Source organism: Curcuma longa, chromosome 3 (assembly GCF_044706935.1).
Source record: "Curcuma longa cultivar G26 ecotype Majalengka, Jawa Barat chromosome 3, ITB_CL_G26_1.1, whole genome shotgun sequence".
In the NCBI taxonomy this organism is placed as follows: Eukaryota; Viridiplantae; Streptophyta; class Magnoliopsida; order Zingiberales; family Zingiberaceae; genus Curcuma; species Curcuma longa.
This window is the reverse complement of record NC_133863.1, coordinates 9,787,432-9,804,319: the sequence shown is the minus strand read 5'-3', so window position 1 is coordinate 9,804,319 and position 16,888 is coordinate 9,787,432. Positions and strand designations below refer to the sequence as shown.

Sequence of the window (16,888 nt, the reverse complement as noted above, 5' to 3'; positions counted from 1 at the left end):
TTTAAGATTAATTAAAAAATTAGATACTTAGGGATTAATTAAAAAAATAATGAATATTAATATATTTTAAATCTCAATTATGACGCATTATAGAAAATTTTCTCTCTTAAGAAATAGACTTAAAAACGTTGGTCATCTAGATAGACCTTCGTAAACGCTTCTAGATTTATTCTGATAATCGATAAAAAATTTCCGTAGAATCAAATTGATCACTTCTAAAATTAATTAGTTTTAAAAATTAGATACTTAATGCTAACTAACAAAAATCTCTTATCAAATATATAAATAAAGAAACAAACTTATAATATCAAACTCTTTAACCCACCAAATAAATTTTAAAATGTAAAAATTCAAACGATTAAAGCTCTAATTGAGAACTAAACAACATTTATACAAATCAAATCCAAAATCAAATCCAAGTTTAAACAACCATCTCAACAATTTAATTAATTGTAAGCTTAATTTAACTCGATCGATTATCTTATTAAACAAGTTTAAACAACACAAAGATTAATTCAGCTTGGCTCATTTACCGCCCTAGAGCTCGTAGAGCTATAGTAGCAACAACGTCGCCTAGTACATCACCAACTTTAACAAAGCATTACATTTTGTAGATACAATCACAGTTTAGAAGCCACAAGGTTGATAGGAAAACTTCCTAACTTCAACAAAGCATTACACATCTCGATTATTTCAGTAAGTTTATGTCATTATTATGTACACTCTTTTGTAGCAAATTTACCATCTGAGTACTAACTCGGCTACGTCCGTAGGGGAATTATTATGTACACTCGAAACTTAGAATTGTCGAATATGAAGAATTAGATCTTCACTCAGAAAGAATCCCACCTATGTGCCACTGTGCTGCTTACCAGTGAAAATCATCAAATTCTGTAGTGTCGAACCTGTGTTTTTGAAGCTGAGGTTAGTCAGTGTTGTTTCGCGTAATCCATTCACGGTTCGCGGATTCTCATTTGAGTGTGATCAATAGCTAAAAGTCCCTCCATGGTCAACCCAATAGGCAAATTTATCTGAAAATTGGCCAGCTTTAGAGCTCTCTGCAACATTGATTGAAGAAGGTTCTCTCCGGTTTGCTTCCACTTCCTGCGTAAAATAACGTATTAGAACTTCGACGAACGGTGAAGTAACATATTCATTGTTTGATGCCCTGAAATTGGATGGATGTTATTCAAAAAATGATTAATCAATCAAGGTTTTCACATGTTTAAAGCCCTGAAGTTGGATGACCATTTAGTATGTAAAAGATCACGTGTAACGGCAAACAACTCGAAGTAGTTACATTAACGTGAATCATTGAATAAATCAAAGTCGATGCTGAAGAACACTAACTGCGAACAAAAAACTAATGATTGGTTCAAATAATCACTTCAAACCTCATTTTACTAAAGCATGGAAGATAAACTAAAAAGTAACAACAATGGAGCCTCTTAACTTGATTTTACTCTATCAATAAGGTTCTCTCGATGGTTCGTGCCAAGTTTGGAGTTCTACCAGTATTCACTTTTTGTCGTATCTTTTCCGACTCCGTTTATATCATCGGATGACTAGTAATTTGAATTATATAAAATGCATATGAAATATTTTTCCACCTCGAAGGACTGATTATTAATACTTTCTAGCACACAATGATGCCACTTAACAATGACAGTCCATCAATTTAGAGGAACACATTGTTTGGTTTTAGGAATTGGAGAAAGTCGAAAAAGAAGTTCTATAAGTTTAAAGAAACAAAATAATTCACATGGAAAAGAAACGAAAATTTTAAATATCAATTACAGAGGAAACAGACCTGAACTCTATGGCTTTCCTCCTGCAAAATGATAATCACTTCATTGGAGACGCCATCGGTGACATTTTCAGTTGCGAAGTTCGCATTCGGTGAGCTGATAAGAGAGGATCTGCAACAGAAATTACGAGTTGAGGCATATAACAAAGGTTGAGGCATGAAGAAAACTTATTTTTAGGCAAGAGTTTCAGTACTTTCTTGCTTAGTTTCGCAATAATGACGGCATGCTTTTCTACTTAACTGATGTCCTATGGCACGAGCTAGATACAAATAATAATTTGTAAGGGAACTGACAGAAGTAGAAAATTACATCTTATGTTCTTCATCCTTGCAAGAATTTCCTGCTGATGAAAGCCAATCAAAATCAAGGAAGTTAGAGCAGTCTGATCCATTCAATTTATGCTTGCTGAAACATATATGTGTATCATCCGAAGTAATATTTCTGAAAACCAAAAGAGAACTATTTGATAATTTGAAAAAAAAAATATGTATATCCAATCGACAATTAACAGGTTGACGAAGCTGACCTGAGATGTGACGCATTGTTTTCACAAGAAAAAATTTCTGGTGTGGAATACCAAAGTCCTACAGCTGATTGATGTTCTACTCTTGCAGGCAGTGATGAACTTACTAAGTCATTTGGTGCAACATCAGAGAAAGTCAAGGGTGGACTACCTTCGCTTAGAACGTTGCCATCAGATAGGGATCTTACGAAAAATGACCTGAAAAGATGGAGGGAAAACAATTTTCTCATTTGTAATCGGTGTAAGTTATATGGCAATACAATGAAAGCACATGAAGAACAAACAGACAATTTATATGAAGAGGCAAACTTAAACTGAAATGTCGTACCTTGTACATTCGTCGGCAAATGCATAATTCCTTCCAGTACTATAAGGCTGACTTGCATCCAGATCCCATAATGCAGGTTTACCTTGCTGGGGTTGGAAGTATCCGAGGAATCTGCAATTTTAATTGCAGTAATCATAACAAGTGGATGTCATTTACAGGAAAAGATACGAGACCGGAAACAAGATGCAGATGCAATAGAAGATTAAACCTACAAATTTATAGAATGCTGTTTCTCTACATCCATGTAAGCATTGCTGTAGTGGCGTTGGATAGTCCTTAGGAATTCCTGGGACTGGGTTGCTGCCTTCCATTGACCTCTTCTTTCAGAAAATATCTGAGAATGATAACCAAACACTCAAATGTTTAAAAAAGATAACGAAACAAACAATGAATCAATTCAGATGATACCTAAAAGAGTTGGCTTGTTGGATAAGCAAAAAAGAAAAAAAAGGAGATACATTCTCTAGCTGGATTGCTGAAAAAAATTTAAATAAACTTTTAGGCATATTTAGGTGCATAACTATATTTAAACATCTACTATTGTCTATACCTAAAATATATTATTACGACTCTAAGTGGTGTTTAAGTATATAACCAATGTGCTGGATAATATAATATTTTGTCAGGTGGAGGTTTAAGAAAAACAATAAATACATGCCTTCTTATTCTGCATTGTTCGCATTTTTTGAGGGGTAACTAGCTTAAAATAAAAGCATAGATAAGTAGGAAATATACATGTTATGCAAGTGCAAACAAGGACTTGTGAGAGGTATCAGATCAAATGTGTATAGTGATCTTATCATGTGGACAAATCATCGTCCAAGCCTTAACAATCATAGGCTCATCATATAAAAAAATAAGGAAAAATCATGGAAAAATTGGCTAAATTTTACATCAAATGGTCTATCAACCCTCTTGAAAACAATAAAAAGGTACCAAGGGAGTAACTTTAAAACTAAGAGATTATTTTGCAACTAGGAAGACACCCAAAACATAATTTTTTTTCAATATTAAGAATTGAGAAGAAAAGGGGCATATTCATGGATCAATACTTATCTAAGGCAAGACACTAAGTAAACTCATATTCCAATTTCTGACACGCCAGGATATATATTTACTTAAGATGCAAAGCGATTTATACTAACCATATGAAGAATGAAAACTTCATAAAGTACAAAATGAAACTTTGGTTAAGCTTTTGACACTGGTACCTTGTTATGGGCAGGAGAGCCACCATATTGTAAGGCAAGTTTATCACCCATTTTCTCATACAATACCATCAAGTCATCGGCCAAAGGAGAATGAAGAGTAATTTTTACAGCTTCCCTTGATCCCACAGCATGAAGCTGATGACCAAGAGCAGCTAAACCAAATGCATACTGTGCAACATTTGTGCGGTCCAAGCAATCTATACAATTTGTCCTCAGGATGCCTTTTTGGAACTTAATTGGTTTAGCAAAAATGTTACTTTGGTAATTAGTTTTATCTGAGTATTCATTTTTAGCACTAGCAGAATACACTTCATTAGCCAAAGTATCACCATCCTTTTCTGTACTAGCACCAGAATATTTAATTTGAGGGATATCTGATTTCTGTATGCCATCCTTCCTAGTAAAGTCATAGCAAAGGAAATCAGTAAATGACCTATTGCCAGGTTTGCATAGCAATTCTCCATGATAGTGTCCCCTGCTAACATCACAAGAACCAACACCGGAATTAAAATTGTATAAGAAAGTATGTTTAAGTACATCATGATATATAAATCCACTAATTTTTCTTGTGGGATGAATTAGAAAGACTAGAACTCAATCCAAATATTAAAGGGAATATACATGTTAAATTTAGCATGTGACCTAGAGGTCACGGGTTCAAATCCTGGAAACAGCCTCTTGCCAAAGGCAAGGTAAGGCTGCGTACAATGGATCCTTCCCCCGGACCCCGCATGGCGGGAGCTTCGTGCACTGGGGCTGCCCTTTATACATGTTAAATTTAGATGCAGAAAAAATTATCCAATAGATCAGAACTATTACATTTGATTGATTACCAATTCCAGAACTCGAGGAATGAATACATACTTTATCCCTGATGCGTAACTTATTAGAGGAAGTTAAAAGGCATGCTTCAGTATGTTAAGTTAGACACTTACAGAGGTTGTGAACACTCCAGAATATTCTGATTCTTCAAGGCTGAAGTCAGCTGGCAATAAAAATACCCTGTTATCTCCAAGGTACATGCTGCCACCTTGCCTAATGATTCCAACACATTTACACCTTTTCTGCGCACATAGACTAACAATAAGTAATCAACTCGGTATGTTATAATGATATGCATGTATATGTGAAATCAGAAAATTAGTATTATCAAATTTTATATTCTACCTCAAAACTTCAGAAGAACAGCAAAAGAAAAAAAAAAAGAAACTACAGACCTTCTAGTATAATTTTGAATATCCCAATGCAAGAATTTCAAGCGTTTCTCTTCTGATAAATCTTTGTTTATGGAATCAATAGCATTAGTAAATTCTGTATGAAGCAAAGACTCTCGAGGCTTCTTCTCAAATGACTGATTTTGTAAGAAAAATGAAAAATATATATATTAGAACAATCAGAAGTATCAAAAGATTACTCTTGAGGCCTAGAATACTCAGATACCATTGAGATATGCATGGAAAAAACATAGAAGACAGAATATTACTATATATTTTATGTTATAATATTAGCCATGATTTACTTACCTTAATAAGATTTAAAATAATAATAGGATTTCCATATCTCTTTACAAGATTGTCAAAGTGAAGCCGTGTAGCATCGAAGTTTTTGTCCTTCTTATGCACTGCAAGGATGTGATAAAGGTAAAATAAAGTATATTGTGCAAAGCTAGGAGAAAAGAGCAAATACATACATATAATATCAGGCCTTAAATTAAATTTTGAAGTTTGCTGGGACCAGAAGAGTGGAATGGACCCTCTGTTCTGTACAACAGAAGCTATTGCTGAAGAAATCCCTCCAGGTATATCTTCAGATACAATCTGTTCTATCTCGACATCATTGGCCACTTCACCTTTCTCGTTAACACCACGTTTGAGATACCTGAGTCAAAAAATTATCTTAATTGAATGATATACCAGAAAGTGGACGGACTCTGATATTCCTAATAATGAAACTCTGCAATGTTTTTTCAGTAACCTGGTTCCAGCAAAATGACGAGAGCGCCTAGCAATGAGTGTCAACCAAAAATATTTACCAGACACACAAATTTTAGCCTGAAAACATGACAGACAACCACACAAGGTCAGAACTCACAATACAGTTTATAATAGAAAATGTTCAAGCAGTTTATAAGCCATGTAATTAATACTAGCCAGGACAAATGAGAGCACAAATACTGGATCAAATTAATCAACCAGGACAAATGTCTTATATAGGTGACCAGGTCTATATAGGCAAAATGGAAGTGAGCATGTTGGCTTGAGAAAATTTCTCTAGCAGATGAATGTCACTTTTAGTTATATGATATGAAATTGTTCTATTTTTAGTAAATGAATGATACAAACTCTTATTACTAAATACCTTGACAAGTTACCAACAGAACACAGAAATTCTACACATTAGTTTAAACACACAAACTTCTTTTCAGAATCTCTTTGTGTGTTTGTTTCCATAGAACCCATTAGTATGTTGGCATTTGGAAATTACAGACGTATTTGGAAAAAAAAAGGAGAATTAGAAGATTGTTAGTGGAAGATATCATGAACCAAGATAGAAAACATAAAATGAAAAGATAAAACTTCATTAAAAATAATTAAAAATCCAAATGTTGAGATTTAAGATGGCATAAATATCTTTCAACTTGATAAGAGTATTTTTTTTTCTAGTTGCATTAACAAAGAAGAGGATGTTGATAAGATATGATTAATATAATAAAGAATGGATGTTCAAATTGGAGATGAACTTTGGGAGTTTTGTGTGGTCATCATGTCTGCACAAGGGTAAAAAAATTTATATGATTGTGGTATGACCCACCATACTTTATGGATTAGAGTGTTCAGCTATCAGTAAGCAACATATATAAAATATAGTGGAAATGACGATGCTAAGATTGATCTATGAAATAACTAGAAAAGATAAAATAAAAATATTAATATTTGAAAACAATTCAATGTATCATGAATTGATGATAAAATGAGAGAAATGTTAAGATGGTATAGGTAGGGTTATAAATGGATCAAACATTCATGAGAAAACTTGATATTCGGCTTGATAAGAGCGTTCAACATGCAAAGGTCAATTAAATAACAAGCTTGATATACTCATTAAGCTAAATTAGCAAGCTTGAACATACGTGTTCAGTTTGTTAATGTTCATGTACAAAGATTGTAAATTGTTTGAACAAAATTAATGAACAATATACACAAATAAAGCAACCATATTCATAAAAAAAGCTCTTATCAATCTTATAAATAATCTATAAATAAATAAAGAAACTCTCAACAAACAACAATATCAAGCTAGACTAAAAGAGCTTAAAAATTATCAAAGTTTCAATCAATCAAAAAAGCTCAAATTAAGAGCTCAATAACATCTAAGCAAATCAAACTCAAGCCAAGATTAAACCAAATTCAAGCTTAAAAAAAGGAAACTAAGCCAAGCTTGAATAACCATTTCAGCAACTTGGTTCGTTTACAATCCTAATTCCTAACTATAGGAATGCCCAAGGATAACCACTAGATTTTATAGTTACAAAAGTTGAATCTAGTAGAGAGAAAATGGTTAAGGATAGAGGAAGACCAAATAAAATATTATTTAATATAATACAAGTTAATTAAATGTTAGATGATGATGATGACAACTAATAAAAAATCAACCGAGCCAAAACCTTAAGTAAATTCTTATAGGTTCATGATTGAGATGAAGATAGAGTATCATTTAGGTCAAGATACATGAGATGAATCATTGTTAACAATTTACCCCAAGAGAACTTGACCAAGTCCTAAAATTGCAAACTTTCTACAAGACCAACTTACTTTCATAGATACCATGCATGGATTCAAATACTAGACTTAAGGGGCTAAGCTAGTATACACAAATAGGCCAAGCAAACTGACGAGTACAATTGTAACTCTTCAGTATATGCATCCATAATGACAACCATTAGTTACAGGTTGAGCAAGACAATAGCAAACAGATGATGTTGCAAATTCAATAAACAATCTTATACCCAGTGTTAGAAGTTCAACTAAATGTTAATGTTTTACATGTCCAATCAAGTGGATCCAAATACACCTTAGTGTACAAAAGTGGATTTCTAATAAGTTGTAAATGCTAGGTGCCTATATTGTTTCCTTCAAAAATGCGAGCACAAGGGAAAAAAAGGATTTCAGACAAGACATATTCTAAGCAATGAGTGGTAAGATTATCCCAAGAAAAAGAAGCATTGTAAAATTTTACCTGCTTAAAAAATCCATAAACTAAAGCAACTATCCAAGTAGTGTTATGGAGATGATCACGAACACCACATGTCAAGAAAGCATTCCAGACAAACATTGTTTCATGGATGTCAGACTTTGTTTCTCCATCACATAAGTTTATTTGGAGGCTTCGCATAATGTTGTAGGAATAACTGAAGAAGAAGTCGTCTCTCAGACTGATAGAGCAGAGTAGGCTCTTGTATCTATGCAATAAATAAGAAAAAATAAAGAATGGTTCTGGAAAATATGTGAATCCAACAGGGAAGTAGCAACCATAATAATAGTAAAGAAAAGGCAAAAAATTTCTCCACCAATATAAGAAACCTGTACACCTTGTCTCCAACGCCTTGAATTATGAACATTATAAGATAATCCAACTCCTGCATTGGAGACTTGGAGTTGCCACATCACTTAATTAATCAATGTGGTACTTACACCTCAAGAAACAGTTATTGTCCAAGATAACCAAGCTATTCCCAGCAATGTTTCATCCTTACTAAAAGGATAGTTTCACGTTTGGTTAAAGAAAAAACTATCGATAAGTATTAAAAGATAGCCAATCAGAGAAGTGGATAGCATATAAATGACTGAAACTTAGACAATCATTGCCAGTTTCCAAGTGTTCTCCACACTCAACAGTGCATGGTTCAGAAATGGATATAACATGGGAATACTGAAACATCAAAATAGATGTTCAAACTTCAAACATGTAATCATTCAAGATACATATAGTAGCAGAACTTTGCTTTCTGATATAAGTAAGATGTACAGGCCATGTTCTTCACAAGCAGAAAGGACAAAACGACCTGTTTTCATCCTTAGAATAGGTGATATTTGACAGCACATCAGAATTTGGAAGTGTGATCATTTCACTTTTAGAGACAGCATATATAGAGTGACCACAAATGGTACCAACTTTCCTTCTCCTAGTAATTAGCAGCATGTAGTAAGGCCCCAGGAACTTGACAAATCCTGAAAAGGAACATATTTTAAATAAATATTCATTCTAAACAATCTGAGAATATTTGAGGGAGGTATGGTGTTGTAGCACACTTCACTTTTTACTTAAGTATGAGAAGAACTTGAGGTTACACAAACCTACAATACCATAACATTTGGTGACAAATCGTAATCCATCAGTTGCAATATTCTTCTCGTGTATTTGTGTGAGCATATCACGACATTCATTTTCCGAGTAGATTCTTGGGTCTTCATGAATACTCAGTTCAGAAGGCTCCAACCTATTGATCTTTAACACCCTCCAGCATGAGCTATCCTTATTGTTTCCAACTACATAAAATGTCTGAAGCACAGCAAACCACCATCAAACACATGATAAGCAAGCAAACACAAACAATCATGAGTCCTAAATGGAAATTTGTGATATTGTTGCAGAGAAATTTTATAAATTTAGAGCATAAATGAAAGCATGAAATTCTAGAACCATCAGGAAAAGCAAGTTCAACACAAACGCAGCAGATTTACACGAAATAGCAAGCAATAAGAAAGATCAAACGAATTCACAGATTCACGAATATCAAAAGGACATCCAACGAAGAAAGTATATTTTTTTCCCAACGAAAATAGACTCACCGATCGAGTCTCGTAGAGCCTAAACTTCCGAAGATAATTATTCCTGGGAGCAGCTACGGTGCCTGCCGATCCCGCCGCCGAGTGATCTTCCGTCTCTCTACCCGCCGCCATCCGATCTGGCAAGCCTGAACCCTCCTTCCTCATGTCCTCGCAAGACCCACCCCCTCTCTAATCCGCCAACGACCTTCCCTCTCGCTCTCTTCCATTCACGGGGCCGGGGCGAAAAAAGCAGGAATCTTTGAGTGGGAAAAAATTCAAAAAAAAAATCTCTCTTTCTCTCTCTCTCTCTCTGCAACCAACTCGTGATCTTTCCTTGAAATAGAAACAAATTAAAGGGCTCAAACAAAGGGCAGAATTCACTGCCCTCCAGGATCTTTCCTTGTCAGAAACGAACGACGACTTCGAATGATTAAAAAAATTGCCTCTTGTGGTTCTCCCTCTCTCGAGCAATCAGTCCATTGCTGCGATTGGTCTCCGCTTTGCCGTCCTGTTCCACTCCACGGAAGGCGATTGCGTGGGAGGGTAGGGGAATCGGAGCGAAGGAAGACCGCGCTTAGTTCGGGGCGACGACGATATCAAAACAAATAACTAGTCGTTTTAAATGAATTTGTCATTTTACCCCCTTAATTTTATCTAAATGGCAAATTTTCAAACTAATTTCAATTTCATTTAAAGGAAATCCCTAGGGTGGATGTGAACTAGCCTAATCGAATCAAGTCGAACTAAACTTAAGAACGTTCGAAATTATTTATTAAAAATTTTATCGAGCTCAAACATTTTACGAACTCAACTAATAATATTATTCGAGAAAAAAACTTCATGCGCCACACAGCCGACCCCCGCCACTTCCGGCCGTCGGACCGGGCCCGATCAACGCGCCACTCGTCGGCGCGTCGACCGGCGTCAGATTCCGATCGGATTGTGGTCGAAATCCGGTGTAATTTGACCGGAATACAACCGACAATGGCACACGCCGTCTCCGATCAAATCGCAGTCGAATTTCGATCAAATTGCGGTCGGAGATCAATCGGGGAAGGACCGACATGCGACGACGATCCTTCCTTGACCGATCTCCGACCGCGATTTGGTCGAAAATCGACACGCGCCACTGGCGACCATGTTTCCGACCAATTTACGTCAGATTCCGATCACAATTCGATGCCGGCCGACACGCGGCGAGTGGTGCATCGATCGGACCCGGACCGACGGTGGTCAGATGGTATGGCGAGGGTGGCCAGAAGCGACGAAGGTCGGGGGGGAGGGGCGGAATACTATGCATTTCCACATTTAGACGGTCAAATTTAGCACACGATTGCGTGATGGACGGTGGATTTAGGATCACACACAGGCGCGCACGAGAGAATCACGCAGAATATCACCTCTACTGCAACAAAAAGTGAAATACAACACTCTAACGATCCTACACGATCAATCTCACTATCATTTATACGAAAATAAATCAAAAAATTACAATTAAAGAGGGCATTATCTCGACTTCCCTGCAATAACCAACTCAACCATACTTCGAAAGCTTATAGAAAAACCTCTAGCAACTAAGAACATGAATTAGATCAATGGAGCAAAGCTCGATCGATCAAGTCAGCCGAGACACACCATTCCGTGCGGCAATGCTCGACATTGTACTTGTGATCGAGGTGGTAGAAGTCGAAGAATGTTCTACCTGCCTTCCATGTACATCAAGGAGAGTCTCAATTTCGATCACAATTTTTGTTTGAACCATTCTATGAGAACTGATTCGAAACTATCTTAACTACAACAAGGCATTATTATAAACTTTGGGGGCAAATAAAACGACGGCGACAACGACAACGATGACGATATGAGAGCAATTATGTAAGTTTCAGGTATACAAATTACAATTTTTAAGTAATGCACCAAACCCTAATCTTTCAACCATGCAAATCCAACTAAAGAACATACTAGGGCTTCTCACTTTGAAGCAAACCGCGATAAAAATGCGGTGATAATTTAAGCACATAATAGTGAAGAATGGAACACAGATAATGCAGATCGTAAAGTTTCGACTAGTCCAGATCAAGAAACTCCATTCTCTTCCTCATAGAGCCCTTGAGATCTGTGGCTTCCCTCTCAGCTTTTTGCGCCTATTCAAAACACACAAGATGTTGTCAAGCTACCGAAGGGTTCGAGCATGTCTTGTTTCGACAAATGAAGATGTAATGTAGCTTTTGCATAAGTATTAGAAGTACATCATACAAACTAGAACTAAGGAAACATAGTTGCAAAGATTAGGTAATAACCGAAAGATACAAGAATGGCGAATAGAGATTTTTCCTAGGTACAAAACATTTCATGGGCATGAATTTAGATGCAAACATATTTCGGTACCAAGCGAAAACACTAGGTCAGTACAATCTAGATGTTTGGCATAATCCTGTCGACTCATCTGCAAATAGTAAAGCCCAAGAGAAAGTACATTTTTAATCGCTAGATGTACCCCAAGAGAAAAGATTCACACAAAAGAAGTTAAAGAATGAATACTTTTATAACGATCTCTCGTAACACGGTATCTGTACTAGAACAATTTTCAGGCTTTGAAGACTAGCGTTACGCAATTACAACAAGCATAGGAAAATGGTGTCGAACACACACAAAAATAGCATGAGTACTGCACTTGAGGAACTTTCAGGCTTTGAAGAGTAGCGTTATGCAGTTACTACAAGCATAGAGAAATGGTGTCGAAAGCACACACACATGAATACTGAATGGAGAAAATCAAGAACATTTGTTTCCTGGGACATGAATAGGAAGAGTAAGGAATTTAATTCTGGCTAATTCTTCTATTTTATTACTGGAATTGAAAGGAAATGAAGTTTTAGCATTTAATAAGCCCAACAAAGTAACTCTTTCCCTTTGACACAATCCATTTCGTTTCACTTGAACTACTTAATTTCCCTTCTACTTTCTCTCTCCTCCAGGCCAACACAGCATAAAAAGTAAACAGATCGGTATACTGTTTTTGCTAGGCGCAACTTAAATATTAAAAGACCAAATCTATAAATTGTAAGTAGATCCTGCGAACTGCATATGCAGGGGCACCTATTAACAACATCCACAAGCTTAGCAGACAACAGAAGTGAAGGCATCTAGCAACTTGAATATCTATATGTGTGTGTGTAGGGGTTTGATATGTTGCACACCCCGTGAGCACCTAATATAAATTATTATTATTTTTTTTAAAATTTATACTTCCTTTAGCCTAAATACTATACCCCTATACCCTATACTCTAAATCCTAAATTAAAATTATACTAAGTGTTCACGGGGTGTGCAACATATCATTTCCATGCATGCATGTGCATGTGCGTGTGTTATGTTGCCTCAAAGTATGTAAAATAGTACAATTGTAAGAGATTACATTTATTTTGACCAAGGGATAAAGCTTACCCTTTTGATCTCTGCAACTGAAACACAGATCATCTGGGCTGGAAGCTCCTCCCTCTCCGAGTCCTTTACAAATTTCAGTACATGGTCAACAAAGTTGTAGCAATAATAGAACATATTAACACTAATCATTGAAAAAATAAAAAATACCAGTTCTCCTATTAAAACGACATTCTCCCCACGGATCACGTAGAGACCCAGAGGAATATCACAGAATAAATCTCCTACAATTACCCGCTCGCATGCACCTTCAAGAACCACATTCGCTGTAAAATAAAGGTTGTCATTATCAAGAATCTCAACTTGTGAGAGAAAATGCAACTGTATGTACAAAGAAAATATTGATGTATACCAAATTGGTCAAAAGAGCGAAGAATGCCTAGAAGCTTTCGCCCATCACGTAATAACACAAGAAGCTTTTCTGCAAGGAAAGACAAACACCAATAAAATGTTTGCATATCCTCTTCAAAAGGTCATATTCCCAGACAATCCTCCAAATTATGTCAAACTGTAAGTTTAAGTAGGGTTCCTGCTGGGATCTAAGAGAATTCAAAACTGATTAAAAAATTTAAAATTAATGCCACCTTGTTTACCAAAGGTTCTCTTTCACAAAAATAAATCTAGCATAACTGCATATTCAACATCTCATTTGGTATTTCATTGTCATGATTTTCCCCAACAAATGAACTTTACAAATCTGTATCTCAGTGTTGTTTAACCAAAATAGCAGAAGATTTTCTTCAGGCTTTATGAAAAAGGACCATCACAAGCAGAATTGAGATGCTGGCTTAGATCTTTTTGCCGCATTATTGAATGGATAACATAGAGTTAGTAGATGCAGTCTCTCGCCATGTTAATAGGCATAGAATCATTGTCTTTAAAACCCAACCAATTCAACCAGTCAAACCAAAAACAAATGCCAATCCAGTTCAGTATGATACACAACCTGGAAATTGAAGAAAGAAAAAAAGAAGCATGTAAAAAACCAAAAGTTGGTAAGACTACAATGACCAGTTTTTCTTCAAATTTCTTATTCATACCAAGAATTTCAAGTTTGTTGTGTTAAGGGATTAAGGGGATGGTTCAACATACTCTAACAGCATTAGTTGGGAATTTTTCTCTTTTTTATTTTATGAAAAATGTAGTTATTCTGATGGGATCTTTTAAGATATGGAGCTCTTTTTTTTGAAAAAAATTTGATATATTCTATTAAGATATGGTAGATATGTCAATAACTTTAGTAGGAAAGGTTTATCTTTGATATAATTTAAAGCATAGCAAGAACTATCAAAGCTTAAATAGTATATGATAGAACTAGCAATCAACCCTTTTATTATATATGACTTTCATATTAATTTATCTTAGTTTAGTATTTATACTAAAAATAAATAATAATGTTTGATGTACATAAAAATATATAAAGTATATTGCGTTATTTTTTGAGTCAACTGATTACACTAATTCAACCAATTAACCTTGTAAGTTCAATCTCTAGTCCAATTTTGAGAACATTGCCAAAGATGTGAGGATTTTTTATGCTTATAACTCAGTGACCAATTTACTTTGAGAGAAAGGATTCCAATTTATGGAATGAAGGCGGAATGGAGGGTCAAATGTGTTGTTTCCATTGTTTATTTTAAGGGAAAATAAGAGAGGAGTTACTGAAGGATTCCAAGGACTGCAAAATGGGCCCAATGCTTCTACCAAAATTGGATGAAAGTGACAAAAAAGGAACTAAATTGAAGAGAAATGCCCACTGTGACTTTTGTAGATAATAAGGAGACAACCCCTATACATCCTTCCTATTATGTGGCTACAATTGCTAGTTATGTCCACCATTTGGTTCTCCACCTGCACCAACATCTACAATCAACTACTTGGCTATACCCCTTTTACAAGCTTGCCCTCGGTATTTCAATCAATCTCCCAGCATCCTCACCGCTAATGACATTGATATCTCTAATGTCAAGCACAACTGTTTTCCTGCTAAACTCTTACTCCACATCCCTACTATCCATGCCTACTCTGAAAGCCTCTACCGCTCACTCTCCACACATCATAGACAATCCAGAAAAATGAATCCAAGATTTGCGATCAACACCCTGGCCGCAGGACATGCATTTAGTCATTCAACTTTGCAAATCCCTTCTCTTCCCTCTACCAAACCTCAGTTTCTATCATCTCAAGTGACACTAGATGCTTGTGATACATATGCTAAAGGAGTTCCGGGTGTATTATAGAGCAAAAGGAATATTGGTGCTTGATATCCTTGTTCTGACCAATTCGTTAAGGACAACCACTAAGCAGCGAATGTTCTAGAGTACTTGAATTCCATTGTGATCTGTTCAGTATGCAGTCATCTATTTCTCATACATATAGGCCATATCTTAAGGCAAAGCAGGTAAAAGTTTGTCTTTTATAAAATTTCTGTATTGATCAGATTTGTTCATGTAATTTTCAAGTCCCATTTACCTTGCATTTAGGATGAGGGCTCTTTGTTCCCAACAAAAACTATATACGGGAGTAACATCATCTCTTTGGATTTTAAATCACTAATAGCAAGCGAAAATCAAGGGGATCAAAAAGTTCAGAAAAACCCTATAATCAGTTCGACTTCTAACTAATCAAACTGAAGTAACAAGAAGTGGAAATTAAACAGCACTAAAATACCCCAAAATTGAAAGCTCTAACCCAAACATGACTTGACAACATCAGCAGTAAAAAAAAAACAAGTTCAAATCTAAGATCTGATAAACAAATCTAAGCAAGATATTGCCAGTGCAAATTTATCCAGAAAAGTCTAACTCACTGTCCAGATAGCTAGCAAGGGAGGTGGAGAGCAAGACGTCTTCTGGTCCCGCCCAAGACATTGCGCTAAAAAAAATCGCTCAGAAATCCCAAACCCTCATGGGCAGACCGAGTTCGACAGCGTCTCCCCCACACCCGGCAAACGATCGCTTCCAAAATTCAATCTTTCGAAACCCTACCTTCAGCAAATCTGACGCAGCAGCGCAGCAACCGTGCTACGCTCCTCGCAGCTCCAGAACCGACCTCGAACCCCAAGGCCCCGTAACCCTAGCCGGCAAATTGAAGGAGCGGAATCGATGGGGAGGGTAAAATATACATCTGAATAAATTGCCACGCTGGATGACGTCAGCAGCGCTGTGTTTTGACCAAAAAATTTATTTTAACTTTTACTCAAAATGCTCTACATTCTTCTTAATTATTACGGAAACACGCCTGTAATTCATTATTGATATTTTAAGGGGGAAATATAAAAGAGCGTAATATTAAAATAACACCTCAACATTAATATATTTTTCTTTCCAAAAAAATCCTTATTCTATCGATTATTATAGCACTCATAATGGCTTCAACTAAATTGAAATAATTTTGATAAAATTAATAAAAATATTTTAATATAATAATTAATTATATGTATTACACATTATAATAACTACGATATATAACTATTATAATAACGATGCTATAGAATTAGGATATTTTTAAAATATATGACCTTTTAATTTTAACTTGATATTTTAATTATTTTCTCAAACACATATCTTAGTAAAAGTAAAGTTATAATATTGTTCCGACTAATATATCGGGAATGGTTCCAACGCTAATTCAAAACTCAGTTGATGTCCACGCTCTTCGAAGAGAGTCGTCCGGAGAGAAGAGAGATCCTGAAAAGCACTCAAAAAGAGGATAATGGTGTCAGGGTTAGATCTCGACAAACCATT

At 35.6% G+C, this 16,888-nt stretch overlaps 2 protein-coding genes across 4 annotated transcripts; both read right to left on the bottom strand.

Annotated features, from left to right (window-relative positions):
- Positions 1-689: 689 nt before the first annotated feature.
- LOC141822992 (phosphoinositide phosphatase SAC2-like) lies at positions 690-9,901 on the bottom strand. 2 transcript variants are annotated; one of them, XM_074710277.1, is made up of 16 exons: positions 9,720-9,901; positions 9,225-9,429; positions 8,933-9,098; positions 8,107-8,329; positions 5,845-5,921; positions 5,561-5,748; positions 5,394-5,491; positions 5,088-5,221; positions 4,806-4,934; positions 3,871-4,345; positions 2,872-2,993; positions 2,660-2,770; positions 2,335-2,529; positions 2,118-2,249; positions 1,811-1,919; positions 690-1,104 (listed from the first exon to the last, which is right to left on the bottom strand). In XM_074710277.1, exons 1-16 carry the CDS (start codon positions 9,861-9,863, stop codon positions 985-987), a joined length of 2,628 nt encoding a protein of 875 aa, XP_074566378.1. In that variant the 5' UTR covers positions 9,864-9,901; the 3' UTR covers positions 690-984. The 2 variants fall into 2 exon arrangements, with proteins under 2 accessions (XP_074566378.1, XP_074566379.1); XM_074710278.1 differs by having other exon boundaries at positions 8,107-8,278.
- Positions 9,902-11,551: 1,650 nt separating this feature from the next.
- On the bottom strand, positions 11,552-16,229 carry LOC141824815 (sm-like protein LSM1B). 2 transcript variants are annotated; one of them, XM_074712149.1, is made up of 6 exons: positions 16,130-16,229; positions 15,952-16,016; positions 13,495-13,563; positions 13,293-13,408; positions 13,146-13,208; positions 11,552-11,842 (listed from the first exon to the last, which is right to left on the bottom strand). In XM_074712149.1, exons 2-6 carry the CDS (start codon positions 16,010-16,012, stop codon positions 11,765-11,767), a joined length of 387 nt encoding a protein of 128 aa, XP_074568250.1. In that variant the 5' UTR covers positions 16,013-16,016; positions 16,130-16,229; the 3' UTR covers positions 11,552-11,764. The 2 variants fall into 2 exon arrangements, with proteins under 2 accessions (XP_074568250.1, XP_074568249.1); XM_074712148.1 differs by having other exon boundaries at positions 15,952-16,229.
- Positions 16,230-16,888: the final 659 nt, after the last annotated feature.